This window comes from Apus apus, chromosome 1 (genome assembly GCF_020740795.1).
Source record: "Apus apus isolate bApuApu2 chromosome 1, bApuApu2.pri.cur, whole genome shotgun sequence".
NCBI classification, from domain to species: domain Eukaryota; kingdom Metazoa; phylum Chordata; class Aves; order Apodiformes; family Apodidae; genus Apus; species Apus apus.
This window is the reverse complement of record NC_067282.1, coordinates 99,251,683-99,269,128: the sequence shown is the minus strand read 5'-3', so window position 1 is coordinate 99,269,128 and position 17,446 is coordinate 99,251,683. Positions and strand designations below refer to the sequence as shown.

The following is a 17,446-nucleotide window of genomic DNA, read 5'->3' as shown; positions in this document are numbered from 1 at the left end:
CAGCACTTCCCAAGGTGAGACCTACATTTCCTACCTTCCTCGCTTGAGCTCAGACGTTGAGGGTTGACATCTGCATGTTCATGCTGAGAGTTGCAGCTGTAATAACCCTCCAGATTTATGCAAGTGCTGTTCTCAGGACAAGCATTGAATTCAGCATAGGAACATTCATTGACATCTAAGGAAAAGGAAACACATTGCACAGGTACTGATAGCAGTGTCAAGACTGAGCTACAGTGGGTGTAAACCAGGCTCTGGATACAACAAACTCAGCTGCCCTTCCCCAAAACTACCCCCCATTCAGTTACAATGCTATCACCTTTTCTCCAGTTCCTTGGAATAAGAGGACAGTTAGTGGCAGCTCTTGCTTACAGTTCCGGGGTGTCATGCAAAACTAAGAGACAGCAGCACAGGGGAAAGGAGATCTACCCAGTGACTTTGCTGAAAGTTGGACTGAGTTTTCAAAAGTAAACACAGAATAAGAAGTGATGACAGCAGTGCTCATGGATGCATTTCAGGAGTGGAAATGTTCAGATTACTACACAGAAATAAGTAGATTAAAATAATTTAAACCAAATATATTTAAATATTTAGATATCATTTTTTTAAAAAGGTAATAATACACTATAGTAATTAACAGTCTATAAATACTTATTGCTTCATGCAAGCTACTGGAAGTAATACATAAAAGCAAAGTGTATATGCTTTCCAAGAAAACATTTCCTTTATGAGCCTGTTTAATACCATTAATTATTGTGTTACAATTTTGAACACCTTTGCTTTTTCATTTGAAGCTGGGCTATGCTATGAGGAGAAAATAAATTTAATTGAGGAAGCAGAACTATTCTCCTCCAAACTATTTGCTCCAACATAATTATTAACTGACTACCGCTTCATCAACATTGACTTCATCAATGGTTAGGTTAGGGCCATATTTGCAAATTTTATAAGATTCACTACACTGTACTTTTGAAAGAAAATGGATAGTCATACAGATAAAACTACACATCAAAAAGGATTAAACCCCCTGAAAAAGCTTCCCCCTATGACAGGATTATAATTATAATAATTAACCTTGCACTTCTATGTTAATCACTTCATATGTGCGCTTCACAATGTCCTTCAAGGAAGAAGAAACCTCTACCAGTGGAGCCAGCTGGTGTAGTCCAATGAGAACCTGAGAGGCCACTGTCCCAGCATATACTTCTGCACGGTTACTCTGGATATGGTGCACAGAGGCATTCAGGGGCTGTAATGCACCAGTAATCTGGAAAACAGGGAAACAAGCACTTCAGTATCTCATTCCTTTCTCAGCACAGCTGTATACCCATGAGGCATAAACTAGGCAATGATTATCATCAGAATCTGAGTGTAGAAGGCACCAATTCAGAAACCATAGCAAAGTGGAAACATTTAGCTGTGTACTTGTGCAAGGTAAGCGCTTCTTATTAGCATCCCATTACACAAAAGAGTTACAGTTCAGTAATGCCAAGCTGAGGGAGGCACAGAGCTGCGTGCCAGATCTCAAATGCATAGGCAGGAGGATGCAACCCATGTTCCTGCAGATCCTCCTTTTGGGAAGCATGCCAGCAGACAAACACCTCAGCCTCTGTCATGGCTGTGTTCTCCTCGGTTGCCTCAGACTCTTCCTACCTGCCATGTCGGGATGGGAAGAGGCACATTGTGCTGCTGCTGGCTGGATGTGCACATGTTGCTGCCAACACCACTGCTAACCTGTGCGTGGGGCAGGGACTTGGTCCTACAGCAAAAGCAGCACCCGGCTATCCCCCCCAGAGCACTGCTGCTGTGAAAAGAATGACAATGAAATGCCCTTGACCCAGACATAGTCCCCTGCCATAATCCTGAAGTTTCACAACAAAACTTGGGGTGCTGCTGAGCCCATCTGCCTTGTAGTTCCCCGTGCTGTAGGTCGGGTTTGTCTCGTGAAAGGCTTATCTGAAAGCTCCTTATCAGAAAACATCATGCCTTGCAGGCCCTGAAATCTGGACCCAGACAGTCATAGACCCAAAATTGAACTGAGACAGACCTGGACTAAGCAACACCTAAGCAGGAAAAAAATCCTATCTTTCAGAATATCTTTAAATTTTCCTTGGAAGAGACCTGAACATTTTTCTAAAGACGTGGATAAATCACTGTTTCTTGAGCTCCTTGAGGATGAGGCTGACATTCACCAGTTAGGGATAAACTGAGGCCCCAAAAAATTATCTGGCAGAACAAAGGGACAGTGGCTGTCTGGCAAGGTTAAGCCAAGCACAGAGGACTGTGAGGTCCCTCCTGGGCTGGAGCAAGTGGTGGTTACTAACAGAAACATGGATGCAAAAAGGAACACACAGAAACATTCATGTTTGCACATACCATGGAGTGCAAAAGGCGTGAATGATTCAGAAGGTGGGAATCCACTCTGATCAACTCGCCAAAATCCATTTTCACAAGCACTGTCACGTTGTACCAGAATGTTCTTCCTGGAGCATACAAAATGAAACAACCAGGTCATCTGAGGTCTGATGCTACAGAAAGCAACAGAGTCATAGGAAGGTTCTGAGAAACGAGAGCAAGCTTAAACTTGGCAAATAGGAAAGGCCCACGTACAGACATCAGCTACAGCCTCGTTCACTGGATACCACAGGCAGCAGGGCCAGTGAAGGGGAAAAACCTGAGCAAAGTTCATTGGACCTGCAGCACCTGAAAATTAATAACCTGAAATTGATGCAGGGCAGATTCCCATATTTGTTTTATGAAGAGCTATGGTAACAGTTTTCCTGCCCATTCCCAGGCTCAGAAGGAAAAAATAAGCATATTCCTATTAGAAGCAGTCTTGAATTTATCAGTAACATACCCTCTGGCATGGGATCCACACAGCCTCCTCCTTTGGATGAGCTGCAGCATTTTTTAAGCCCTGGACATTCAGTATCAAACGTGCAAGGATAATCAGATGTTTTCATATTCTCCATTGGACAAACACCAGGTCTTGAGGCAAATACACTGGATCTATTGAGTGCTAAGTAATAAAAACATTTTTGAGAACAAAAATATAGAAAATCGCTTCCATAAAATTTCATTTACAGTAAACATCTCCTCCCCATTCTACAAGTTTGTCTGTTCCGAGGTTTCATGGGGATAAAACAGCAGGCTAAAATACCACTATATCATTTCAAGAGTGTAAATGTTCTCAGATTTTTCTCTTGTCTATGACATTGCTGTTACAGAAATTTTGAATTCATAATTTTCCATTAATAATTATGCATAGACAGACAGTTTCTAAATATAGAGACATCGAAGCACTGCAGAACAGAAGATGTGTCTGGTGTCAGCTATGACTAAGCCAAATAATATACAACAATCAAAGGAAACAGGTAATATCTAAGCTAGAAATTGGGAGTTTTCATTTAACCTTTTGTTGCAACAAAGTTAACATTTAGTTAAAATAATCAAAGGCGTTATGTGAGCACGGAGACCAAAAGTACATTTCAGTGGCTGGAGACCAGAACTGAGCCCATGGTAGCACCCTGGCAGCACCTGCTCCATATCAGCCAGCTAGCCACTCTGGGAGGTTGCTAGCCCACACCAGACAGCCCTGCAGAGAAAGGGCAGCTGAGTCAGAGGGTTACTGCTTCTCAAGCCAAGGGCAGACACTGGTCCTGGCTCAATACTGGCACATACTCTTCTCCAGATGAGAAGAATAAAATATTTCTAATCTCCACAAACATTATTTTCATCCATGCTCTCATACATAGCCCCAAGTAATGCTCATTTTTGGTCTTTCCAATCAACATAAAAGATTTCTCTTTTCCATCCATTTTGTGTCTACAGGTTTTTGGTCCTACAAACCCTTGCTCCAGTACAGGGCAATTAAAGTAATCCACTGGACATGCAGTCATATCTGCATAAAGAAATAGCCAATACCAGTGGTTTTAAGACAGTGATCTGTGTCTTTTTGGGGGCCCACAATATGCTTGTCAAGGGTCTCTGAAAGGCAATTAAGAAAACTCAGCATAGCTTAATTATGGGGGTCCACACCTCCACTGAAAAACCTGCCAAAAACCACAAGCTGGAAAACAGGAAAGGCACTGAGTTGAGACCTGTTAGCAGTATTCAGGCTACTTGCAGGTGTAAATGTAAAGATTTCCATGCAGAATACTTGGTACAGCACTTGCCTACACTCATAGGTTCATTAAATCACAGAACAGTTTGGTTTGGAAGGGACCTTAAAGACCATCTAGCTCCAACACCCCTGCATGGGCAGGGACACCTCCCACTAGACCAGGTTGCACAAAGCCCCATCCAACCTGCCCCCGAACACCTCCAGGGAGGGGGCAGCCACAGTTTCTTCAGGTAACCTGTGCCAGTGTCTCACCATTCTCACACTAAAGAATTTTCCCTAATATATAATCTAAATCTACCCTCTTCCAATTGAAAACCATTCCCCCTCATTCTATCTCTACAAGTCCTTGTACAAGTCCCTCCCCAGCTTTCCTGCAGCCCCTTCAGGCACTGGAAGGCCACTATGAGGTCTCACCAGGGCCTTCTCTTCTCCAGGCTGAACAGCCCCAACTCTCTCAGCCTGTCTAATATTCTATTTTATATTGTATTTTATATACTCTGTGTGTATACTTCGTGTGCACATGGTCAATGAGCACAAGCTTTAACAGGGCTGTGAGCACCTTTCAAGCTGAGTTGGTGTTAGACGCACCAGAGCTATTGGCAGCAAATTAGGAAAGACTACCCCCAACCCCAATGAACAGCTGACTGCCTTACAGGAGCAGGATTTCTCCTGCTACCTAATGCAGCTTGGTGTGGGACCCATCATGTCTTCAAACCATGGTCCCTTGGCAGCCTTAGCATTCCACACAACCAGCTCTACCTCCACAGTTCATTTTGAGTTATACGCGTAGGTTTGCAATGTGGGGCTGAGGGGAAAAAAAAAAAAAAGTATAAACCCTGTGCAATCTTACTCATGTTACTTCTGGATCCAGCAAGCTCCAGTAGACCTCTTCTGCTTCCCAGCCTGGACCAGGGACCACTTCTAGTTCTGGGGCTGGCACTATGGGCCATTTCCCCAAACAGGTCCTACTGCTAGAAAGCCTCTTCCTGATTTCTAGTCTGAAGCCACAATAATGTGTGATACAGGCTCAGCTGCCCTTGGATGAGTCCCCCACATATCTCATGCAACTGTTCTGTCTTAGCCTCCCAAGCAGGGAACCTAAGCAGCCTCTTACATTGGGAGCTTGCCAGCTATGAGCACCAAGGGATTTTACTGTGTTAGTTTATCATCAGTGCTCTTTACTATTCATAGAATCATAGAACCATAGGACTATTCAGGTTGGAAAAGACCCTTGGGATCACCGAGTCCAACCATCATCCCTACTCTACAAAGTTCTCCCCTAAACCATATCTACCAACACCACATCAAAAATGGACTCATGCACGTAAATCCCTCCAGCTCTGAGATTCAGGTACAGATCAAGTAGGTTTAAGGTTCGAAGACGCTTTTTCCACCCAGGTCTTTTCTTTACTTCTCTTTTCTTTTCCTTTTTTTTTGTTTTTTTTTGGCATGTTTAACTGTGGTGTAAAGGATTTAATGAGTCACACGCAATCTCAGAAAACACTATTGAATCCTGGCCGCGTGCCATGCTAGCCATTTCTCTAAAATCAAAAGGTCATCATTTTCGCATCAGCGGAAACAGAGATGGATTCACATCACACTTCTGCCTAATTGTACAGATGCGCTTTGAGAATCTGATTTATTCCCTCCGCTTCAATCATCCTGGGGACAGTCACCAACCAAGCAACACTGCCAGCACTAGGGAGCAAGGTAGCCAGCTCCTCCATCAGTCAGATAAAGTTTAGGCTCTTCTCTTCCATTGTCTGCATAAACATACAGAAGCAGAAATGCAGCATCCAGCGCTTAGCAACAAAAGCTCAGTAACCAGCCTGCCCACACGAGAGCCCTCGGGTCTGCTGTGACTGCAGGATGAGCAGATCTCCCAGGAGACAAATGCTGAGGGCCTCTATTATCTCAGCCACAACCTCATTCCTCTCCTTCCTTCCACCTGGAGGGGCCAGGTTTCATCCTGCGGGTGCAGCAGAGTTGGGGACCAAAGCTTTGCATTTGTCAAAGTCACCAGAAAATGATATTATAGGAAGAACTCCTGGCAAAGCCTATTACAAAGGCAGACTGAGAGGATTTGTCACATTACTCTGTTTTGGGGGTCTTTGAGCATTGCTAATCTTTACCCACTCAGATGCTTCCATCCCAATTACCTGTCTGGGGGTTAGTCAGGATGGAGGACATATTCTGTTTCAGCACCTGACAAATATTTAACACCCTTCCCTCATAATTCACTAGAACACATTCAGGAGCCACGAGCTGAAATTTGTCAAGGGTGCAGCTGTTGGATCATAGAGGAACATGGCATTCAAAGCACAGAAACAGTCTACATGCTCAGAATAAACTTAATGAAATTTAGGCACTCCCACCTCCAAAGGGTTCTTCCTGCCAGCAGCACCTCCTTGGTGCTCACACCAGCAATCAGCAAAGAGCCACCAGGTGATGAGCTTACAGTAACTGAATGGAGCAGATAACTTGGACAGAAAGACTACTAAAAAGTCTGCAAATTTGCTGCAGAAAGGAGAAAGCTGAGAGGATGCACAAATATACAAAATCCCAAAAGCAGGGGGTAAGGTGAAAGCAGAGCTGGTACCCACCAAAGTCCACAATAATAAGACGGGCAAAAGCACAGAGTTCTTTACCCAAAGGGGGGTGAACTTCTGCAATGTGTCAGCACAGGAGAGCACAGAGCTTGACAGTTTCATTGGGCTCCAAAATAGACAAGACAGTTCCCAGGCAGCAGGCCCATAAGCAGACACCACAGGGAACAGGAAGGGTCATACCTTCCAACACCCATAATCCCAGCTCTGTGACTGCTGCAGGCACACAAGGGACCCAAAGTGGTGGGCAGCCAGAGACATCTGCTTCTGGGTGAGGCCCCTTAGGGAATTTAGCAACTTCCCACCCCGGGGGGATGCTGCAGTGCTGCCTGCATGCCTCCAGTGACAATACTGTCCCATGGCTTTCTGGTGACAGCCCAAGAGGGGCCTTAACATTGCAAATCAAGTGCTCTCAGTTTAATAAACTCCAGGATTAAAATTGTATGGGCCTTCTTACTTCAATATATTTTTGTATACATGTGCTTTAAAACCAGCCCTCCTCACATGCTGATGCACTCTTCTGGTCCCTGGCTTGTGATCCAGTGGGGTTAGATGGAAGGTAAGGAAGGAGACTCTTGCCTATAGCTTCTCTGGTGGAAGGTAGGCAGTAAACTAGCTACCAGGAGAAGTAACCATGCCACTAAGTGAAGCAGCTGGAAACTAGCCTGGGGAATTGGACCCTAACTGTACCTTAAATAAATAAATATTAAATAAATCCTGCAAGATGCTGGGAAAGTTTTGTACAGCAAACCCGTAACAGCCTTTCAAGAGCCATGGGTTTCACAAGTCCAGAAACCTAATCTGCCAGCCTGGAATCTGATTAGCAACTGGGGCACTGCTTAACAGTCACCATCGAGGACATGAGGCTCTGCACCTCACTTAACAAAAGTTGTTAAAGGTAGTGCTGAGTGCACTGAAAATTAAAAGAAATTTAAGAAAAAATTGAAACCACACCCTGAGAGTGGGCACACGAAATGGTTTGATCTCAGTTTCTCTGCAGCTCAGTTGCACAACCGTGAAAGTCAGAGAACCTCCCTTCCCGCAGGCACGGGGAAGACAAAATGCTGTGAGTCACCCCAGGATTCACTTCAAGAGGTGATAAATAATTCTCTATTCAGAGAGAGGCTCAGCTGAGCACTGCTGAGGTCAGGACGAAAGAAGCTGCTGGGAAGTTCCTTAGAGGGGCTCCCCCATCCCTGAGCACCATAGGTAAAGGAGAGTCTGGGGACAAGGCAGTGCCCAATCAGGCAATTACAGTGTACTAATATGCATGAATAGGCACAAAGAGAGAAAGCAAGATTAGTTTTTATTTAATTCCACCTTTAGAATTAATTCTAGCACTTCCTAACTTTTAGATACTTAACTTTGCGATTTTTATTTTTAAAGTTACAGTAGTTTGCATGTGCACGTGTAATGTTATCCTAAGGGATTCACAGGCAACTAGTGAGAACTGGAGTAACTTTATTACTGATAGACAGTTTTCCCCCAACAGTAAAGAAATAAGAAAAGCAGGGCCTGCCATATCCCGGGTGGGGGTAAATATTTCCTTCTAGGAAGAAAAGGTGGGGAGTGGCCAGGAGCAGTTACCATGGAAGGTCATGGAGACCTTTCCACTCCTAGCAGGATGGAGAGCATGCCAGCATGAATAATGTCAAGAAGAAAATAACAGTAGTTCAACAGCATGCTGTGCAGTAATTTCACCAGTTCCAGTTTTCTCTTTTCATCATTTATTTAAGACTGTGTCTAGACAGTGCATTACCATTCACAGAATTTATGACTAATGCCCTGAAAAGCAAAGATACTGGAATAACGTACACACAGAAATCACCTAGAAGCCATGTAAATTCTTTTATGGTTTAAAATATTCCCAAATTAGTTTTGACAGGAAAAAGTGTCAAGGCAACCACAGTGTTCAATGGACCAGAGTGCCCAACAACAAAGTGGCAAAGGCAGAAATTCTGCAGCTAAGCTTTACAAGAGATTTACAGATTAGTTAATGTTAAATAAATTAAACTCAGCAGCAGCTCTCAAGCCTAAAACATCCCTAGAGATGCTTTTAAAAGGCATGGAATCATATTGGGAAAAAATATATTGAAGGTGTTAGCAGGATGTCTTTTTTTCCACCCAAGAAGCTGGTTTTGATTTTCAGAGGTTTTGAAACACCCTGAACATCCTGATCACTCCTAGAGTTTCTTGTGCAAATAGAGACAAACATAACTAGTTAGTGACTCTTCAACATTTAGGCGACACAGCTATTTCCTTGCACTACAGAATTAAAACCTATTTTCTCAGATTGCTCTTCAGCCTTGTCATTTGATACAAACATGCACACGTGTGCACATGCATGTATATCAAAGAGACCTTACTGAAGTGATTATTCAACACTAATTAGATCTACTGGAGATATTCCCCAGCATGGAACTGCTGCGTGGAAACCACGTAACATCAACAACAGGTCCATTGCCAGTCTGAGAAGGCTGCCTGGATACACTGTAACCTGCAGGTCCAATTTTGCCATAACACATCTCAGAGCCAAATAATTTCAGGATACAAAAACTGAGGGATGATATGTGTCTAATTATGCTTACATTCCTCTTCTCTAGCAAATAATTTTGAGAACAAGTAAAACACAATGGCCACTTCTGCGTTCCCCCTTCTGGTAAAGGAATTTCCCTGCTAGACACAATATTCTACTAGTAACTGTTGAGAAAATACCTTGAAAACCTGTTTGGAAGTTCATTTTCCAATGCTCTGAAGCAACTTATAAGTAGGATGAACACATTTTTCTTTACAGATCCCATGACAAGACATATGGCTCATATCCTCTCATGTCACGTTACATGATCTGATGCAGGAGCAGGTTCGGGGACATTCCCAGATAACTGAGTCACCCAAGTCTTATGACCCAAAGCCAGGGCCAGGATTGCAACAGGACCTTTCCTTTTAAATCTTTCATTACAGTGTTGAGACTGTGCAAATTCCCAGTACAATAACTTGAAAAGGGGAAAAAGAGAAAATGCAATGTCATGCTGAAAATAGGAGAGTTATGTCCTACAGAACCTTCCTGGATGCTGGAACAGTTCAGTCTGGCCTAGCTAATCCAATATGCCTGTTCATTTATAAAGCATGTAGATTTATTCATTGGGAAAAAAATTAAGTTCCTTTTCCCCAAGGAATCCCTTGCACTTACGACCCAAGTTTTGCTAAAACTTAGCAATTTCTTGTTGACAAGAAATTGTAGCCGTGATGTGGGAAAGGGAAAAAAACTCCCACCTTCAGTTGAAGATCATTAAGGCTTCTTAAGTATTCTTCTTAAAATTCATAACTTAGATCAGATACACCAAAAGGTTCACCAGATTCCAGTCCTCCAACACAGCCCTAAGTAACCAAAGAGGCCCTAAGAAAATAGGCTCTAATGTAGCTTTGATCGGTAAGCAGCTGGTACCAACTTGTCCTGAGGTCACAGATTGTTTTAAATTAACACCAAAACTGAGTTTGCATGCTGGGAACTGACCCTGCTCCAAATCAAAGGAGATATTATCCTAGTCTTGTCCCAAAAATAGATCCACAAATAGGTTATTTTCCCAGGGCGCAAAGTCCAATCCACACACAGGGATGAGACATAAGGTTTATTACAACATTGGGCAAGGTTGGGTGCCAGCAGGCTAATGCCAAATAACTAGCACCCCATGCTGACAGAACAGAGAGCATTCATCCAGTAGAAGCTGAGATCCAATTACCATGCTTATCACACTTGTCTCTTGTCCTTGATTGATACACAGGAGGTGGGGCTAAAACGAAGTAGGGGTGTTTTACCTTGATAATAACCTCCTGTTATCCTGTTAGACTGTGCCCTGCAGTGGAGCCAGCCTATCAGCCCTGGGCAGGCCAGCAATTACCACTTTTTGGTACCGTCATTCTGAGTACCATTTAACACTAGTGCTTCCTGAATTACTTCTGAGAAAAGCTCACCATGCTCAGGGCAGACACAGCACCAGGCAAGGCAAGTTATTGCACCTGACCTGAATTAGGACAAGTAATGAGTCCTTGTACGGACAACAAGCAAGTGCCTTCTTCATGGTCACCCTGGATCTTTAGTGAATTTGTGACTAGGGGTGGCAAAGTCCAAAAATCAGGAGCGTTAGTCTTGCACATATACTTCTTACCAGGTTGGACCAAGCTTACTGTAGATTTTTGCAGACTCAGTGATGTCAGTGAACAGGAACATATTGCCCAGAAGTGAATCAAGCCTTTACATGTCTCGATTTCAGTGAATCTTCTTCCATCCGACATTTATTTCAACAATTAACCTGACTAAAACTTACCTAAAGAGCAGTAGAGTCCAACTTGCTCATATCCTTCACAGCAATCTGTAAGTGTGATGATTTCAGGGACTTCAACAGTATGATACTGAGTTTTGTAGTATGTCCGGGGACAAACCATCCAAGGTATCCATCCTCCACAGGAAGTACTTTTCTCATAGGATTTTTGGTAGGCAACCATTTTAAACACATTTTTGGTCAGGCTATAGTTGCACAGATGGTACCCTAGCAAAGAGAGGCCTTTTTCTAGGAAGAAATAAACAAACAAAAAAAAAAACAGAAAAGAAAGGGATCAGCACTAACTTGTCACTGCAGAGCATAAGTTCCCCACAATATCTAGTTAAAAATCCTGTTATGAGAAAGCTGTGACAGAATCAACACAGATGAGTGATTTCCAAGAAAGCTGACATTAGGAACAAGATCACTTCAGAAAACGGACAGAAGAAAGAATTAGTAGTGACTACTTGTCATAGGCATCACTTTAGTCATAAAAGGATGGAGATTAGCAGAAAATTCAAAGAAGTGCCTTCAGGCACAAAGCAGGAAAAGGGCAACTTAACTCAAGTAAGTATAAAGGAAATTAATATATATTAATAGAAATTAACAGCAGTGGAGAAATAGGCACTTTCAGAGCAGAGTCATCCAAGTACTTCAGATGTCCACTCCAGGCTTATGCTGCCAAAATGTTCATCTTTCTCCACTGACTATAAAGGGAACGAAGGGCAAAGAACTCAGGGGCAGATGAGTCACAGTAGATGTCTGGAATAAGACATCTTTCAGACATTGCCCTAGGCTTAGACTGGGTACTCATGCATCATTGGAAAGAACTTACAGGTATCTGACACAAAAAGTATTCCTGGAGCTCTTATGTGCTCCTATCTGCATTTGTAGCAGATTATATTAGACCAGGCCCTTTGTGAACTGCTGTGATTCATTGACTTCAGTATAAATGAAATCAGTAATAAGTTCATTAACTACATAACTTCATGCAAGTCAGGGAATAGGACTCAGTTTCTGGAGTTATGAAAACAGTCCTGATGAGGAATAAACTTGTTACATGCTTTACTTAAAACTGAAATACTTGAGCAGCAACACGAAAAAAAACAGTCAAACACCAAAAAATAACCCACCACAATGAAACCCAAACAAGAGGAACAAAACCAGGTAGAGTTTAAGAATTAGCAGCAAGCAACCTACAATTATGTCACAGACACCAGGCTGTCTCCTAATGAGATGTTACAGAAGCCAGAGGGGCTGAGTCACCCTGTGTCCCATTTGGGAAACAGATGGGATAGAATTAAAATGCCTGTATCAACCTTTAGACAAAGTAAAAGAAATTTTTATAAGGATAAATATTAATTAACTGCTGAGATTCAAGTATGGCAGGATTGTTATTTCTGACAGCTCTGAGGGGAGCAGGGCCAGACAACAGACAGACTGAAGCTAACATAACATACACAACAAGCATACAATGAAAATATTTACAGCTAATCTTACTTGTACAGCTTATCTACCTGAAAAGATGACACATGTAAAACCAATTAAAGAAGAAAGAATTGTCAGGTTGTTAGGAATCATGTGCTTTTAACATGATTCTTTAACTTTTTTTTGTAGCAAACGAGATACCTGTGGAATTTGAACAGAAGTGGTAAAAGAGCTTTGAACAGGGTGATCCATTTGTAGTGCAAGGGCAGTCCTGAAGAATGCATTGGACACACACCATAGGACACAATATGTCCCTAAAGTTGGCTCAACCACATCACCCAGAAAATGTTCCTCCAGCCCTAATCCTAGGAACTGCTCCAATAAGAACAGCCTGAAAGACACCTCCTGCCTTAGGTATTCAAAAGGCTATTAAGAAAAATAGATTTGCTTGGTGCATTTCCCAGACAGAGGCACAGACACCTCCTTGAGGAAAAGGGCACTTTAGAAGAGCAGAAGGAAGGACAGGGTAGCTGGGACTGACCACAGGTCACTCCCTGCCTTCCCTCTAGACTATAAAAAAACTGTGTCTGGCCTGACCCAGGGAAAGCTTTGGGCCCCTGAGAGTCCAGCTCTGCTCTGCCTAACCCATCTCTGCCTTCACCCTGCAGCAAAAGGCAGTTCGATGCCAGGGTGTCAAACTACAGAAGGGGCGTGTGAGAGCAAGACATCTCCCAGCCGGCTCCAGGGAGCCCCGTGCTGATGCTTAGAGCAGGTCAGCAGGGAAATATAAAGAATAACAGCACATCTAGAAATTCCCCTGCCCATTCCTCCTCCTTCCCAGCTTCAAGCAGCACATCGCTGCATCTGGTCCCTGAAGCTAGCTGCAGAGACAGCAACTGAAAGACCTTCCTGTCACTAAAAAGCACCAGGGCTGTTCTTCGTCCTTAAAAGTGAGTGAAAGGAGATGGTGATGAGGGGAAGGAAGGAAGACACCCAGCCAGTCCCAAGCTAAGGGACTGAAACCCACACCCTGCCTGACCCAGGAGAGGACCCCAATGGCCAGGATGGAGGTCTGACCAGGGCCTTAAAAGCCCATATCCTGCCGTGGCATGTAGGTTGCTGTGCAGAAGGAAACTTAAGGTGAAGTGAGCCAGAGAAAGTAATGTGGCCTTGCTCCCCTGGTTGGATTTAGGACATCCCTCCAGAAGAGGGGAAATGAGAACAAATGTGAGGTGGGTTCTGGAGCAGAAATCAGAGATCAAGGGCAGCTTTTTATCCAATGCATTTGATTGATTATGATTTCACATGAGGCATAAGTGCCTTACAAGAAACAGGTAGCTGTCATTGCATTTTGTAAATCATTCCCTCGCCACATGTTAGTGCTCCAAGAATGTTTTCCCCAGCAAATGCTTCTAGACATGCAGGCATGGGGAAAACAAACAAATAAATAAATAAAATATCTTGTTTCAGTTGGGTTATTTTTTCATTAGTTTGGGACCTGAATGGCTAAATACCTGAAGAGGGATGGAAAGAGTACATAAATCATTTTTGATCAAGCCTCCAGCTGGAGAAAGTGCAGAAACACCTATTAGTGATCAGTGAAGGTGGGAGGAACAGGACAAGTTTTGTTCTGTGAAAATGAGAAAAATAAAACATTGCGCTAAGAAATCATACTGTTACAGTATAAAACTAAGTGAGAGGTGGGTGGGCAGATAAGGAAGAAGATTTCAGCCTGGCTCCTCATTAGTATGATCCCTCCGTTTCTCCAGAGCTCCCATATCAGCATGGCCACAGCAAAGCAGGCACTGGGAGAGAACAACTGAGTACAGAGAGCACTGAAGATTCATGTTGTCCCTGCAGAGCTGTGGCTGTAGCAAAGATGTAGCACTGGAAAACTAAAAATTCCAGAGTCAGCTGAGCTGGCTTAGGCTCTACAGCAATGTGCAACATAAATACAGGTATGAAACTGAGAATAAAATGGTATAGAATTAGATATAGTTTATAATTAGAAGCTACAGCTGTCTGAGCAGATATGAAATCATATTTCATACTTAAACATTGATATTAGCTATAGCATGAGTCTTCCAAAGCCAAAAAAGAGTCTGAGATATGGCTATGGTGGTACAAAAAGATACCCTCACTGGAAGAGCTTAGCCTGAAGGGGACAGGGAAAGGTGCAGCACTGCCAACCTTGCTGTCATTCATCACTTCCATCCAGTTTAAAACAAGCTTTGACACTCTCAGAGTTCAATTATTTGCTGACAGCAGTCTCCTGCTGAGCAACGTGGCTTAGATCAATTTGGGCTCTTTAGCAAATTGGCTTTCTGGTTCTCATTACCCCCATCTATGGGATTATGGCACTATCAAATGGAATTAAAATGCATGGGCTGTTGTTTCCAGCAGCACAAAGCTGAAGCCAATCGCAAAGGAGGAGAAGGCAGTCATCTGACATTAGTAGGGCTACGTTACACCTGTCATCTCTGGACTTCAGGTTTTTGTCTTAGAAACAACCAGCTTTCAGCACTGTCAGTGAAAGTATGCATTTTATCATGTTAAGCAAGGGTACAAACAATTAGCTCAAATACTTTATTAATAGAAACAAATACTGAGAGAAAAGGCTGAAAGTCTGCATTAGGAACAGGCTGCTTAGAATTCAAGGTCAAACCCAGATCGGATCTGAGTGCATGATTAAAAAATCAGCAATAAAAAATGCTTGATAGCATTCATACTAGAGACTTAGCTGCTATTCTGGAAACTTCACTGCTCAAGTGCCAGAAATGCCACTCTGAGCTGGGATCTGCAAATCTTTTCTTGCTGGAGAACAGCAAAAGCTAAAGACAAGCCCCTTTCCAGTCTTGTTGTAACCATAAAAGTAATCTGTTGGAACAGGTTCACAGAGGGCAAATTCAAACTAATTTAAAATGCAAAGGCTCTGAAACATGAGGAAAAGGGGATTCAAGGCTCAGTTTTTTCTGGGTATTCCAAATCCTTTTTAAAGACAACACCACTGACTTTAAATGGCACTAGGACCGGGATTCTGCTGAGCCCCCAGTCTGTAACAGCCTCTTTCTTAAATGCACCTTGACAGAATGACAGGAGAGTCTGCAAGGCTTTAAAAAATATGGTTGATATTTTAACTGAGACTTGCAAATCACTTAAGTAAAAAAATGCAATAAAAAGCAGCCCCAAATCACAATCTTTTCTCATCTAAATAAATCAAACCAGAAATTAAGAGAAAACTATTATTTAATTCAGTATTTACAACCTAGCAATTGGGTTAGGTTTTTCCAAATTACAGTCCATACCATAGACAGAAGCTAAACTTGTTTTCTACAGCCTCATTTTATGGACTTTGCCAGCTATCTTATTACAGTTTCCTCCAAAAGCTTATTTTAAAGACAATTGTCAGAAAACAATGCACATTACTGAACACAAAGCAGGAATCCTATTCATTCATTTCTGGCACAAAGGAAATGACAAGGCTTATGCCTGGGGGTGAACAGTTTGGGAAAAAGGTTGCATTTGGATTTGGTTAGCTTTTCTTTAATTATCAAGAGAAGATTTTAAATGGTTGCTGAGACACTGCCTGGCCTCCAGAGTGACCACCTTGGCCCATTTATTTCAAATAAAGAAGTATCCTACATCCAAGCTAAGCTGCCCTTCATAAGAGCCGTGGTCCTCTGACCAGGTTTGCATCACTCACCTGTAATTTCATTTCCCCTTCCTTGCTGTGTGGCTGCCCAGACGATGAGAACAGAAATAAGACTGATCCTGGCCATTTTATTTCCCATCCTGGATAAGCCCCCCATATTGCTTTGCTTCCAAGGCTGTAGAACTTGATCGTCCTTACATGCAGGGTTTTGGATTAGGGGAAAAGGTGCTCTGCTTTTTCACCTTCTGCAGGTGATAACTACTGGCAACAGAAACAAAGAGGCTCCGGTGGGAATTTTGCCAGTTCTCTCTCCTCCATGTTCTCCCCGGGGAACCTGCCTCTTCTACCTGTTCAGCTTGGCCCCACCTCTCCACCTCATTTTGAGAAAAAGGCATTTCAAAATTGCTGGTTTAGTCCATGTTTATCCTTCTGAGCACTGACAGATAGGAGCCAGATTTAGATAACTCGAATGTCAGGTGTACGCATCTTGAATTTCATTTCCTTCCACACATCAGGTGATACTTTTTTAGGTCTTTATTTTATACTTTGAAAACAAACTAAGAGACAAATGTCTATGTCAATTTTATTTTTTTTTTCGCTGAATTTAAGCTGTTTCATAAGCTGCTCTCATTGAACTCCTCAATTCATTGCAATTTCAGGCTCACATAAACGAGAGCAATGCTAGGGAAACAAGAACCTTATTAGGCAGGGCATGACTCAGGAGATTTGAGAGACCAAAATCCCTTCCTTTTCATTGTGTAAATTGTGAAGCCATGTTCCCAAGATAGATGTGCCTGCAGTTTCACAATGCAAGACAATAAATTCAGTGCAACATCACTTGGCTCATGCAAAGGAAAGGAGAAAACACAATATGGTATTTTATGAGCAGCTGACAGTGAACTGTGGAAAATCACAGGTATGGTTCTTGGAGCTAAGGCGGTACGTTCAGACCAGCACTTAAATACATACTATAGCACTGTAGACAATTTCATGCGGAGGAAAGAGCCAGACATAACAGAGCTGGAACCACAGAACTCTCTCAAGTGTTGAGGCACTTGAGAGCTGGTTTTTTTGTTTTTCTGGCTTGGAAGATAAAATACCAAGTTCATCAAGAAAAAAAAGAAATTTAAAAAAAATAATAAAAGTAAGGTTTTCCCAAACTTCAACTAAAATAAGAAAATGGGTAGAGCAGAACATAAAAACGAACAAACAAAAAACAAAAACAACAAACCAAACAAAAACAAAACCCATCAAAAAAAAACAACACCGACCAAAAGATATTTAAGTTTGGAAGTATTACTGCTCTGCCTAAGGAGAATGT

General features: G+C 42.5%; 1 protein-coding gene across 1 annotated transcript in view; it reads right to left on the bottom strand.

Moving 5' to 3' along the window:
• The window catches only part of UMODL1 (uromodulin like 1), a 53,281-nt gene extending 37,017 nt beyond the window's left edge, over positions 1-16,264 (bottom strand). Inside the window, exons 1-6 of the mRNA XM_051614358.1 lie at positions 16,177-16,264; positions 11,052-11,294; positions 2,855-3,016; positions 2,374-2,480; positions 1,072-1,264; positions 35-175 (exon numbers count right to left, since the gene is read on the bottom strand). Coding sequence (XP_051470318.1) covers positions 35-175; positions 1,072-1,264; positions 2,374-2,480; positions 2,855-3,016; positions 11,052-11,294; positions 16,177-16,264 — 934 coding nt within the window. The remainder of the gene's footprint in view (positions 1-34; positions 176-1,071; positions 1,265-2,373; positions 2,481-2,854; positions 3,017-11,051; positions 11,295-16,176) is intronic.
• Between the last annotated feature and the right edge of the window lie 1,182 nt (positions 16,265-17,446).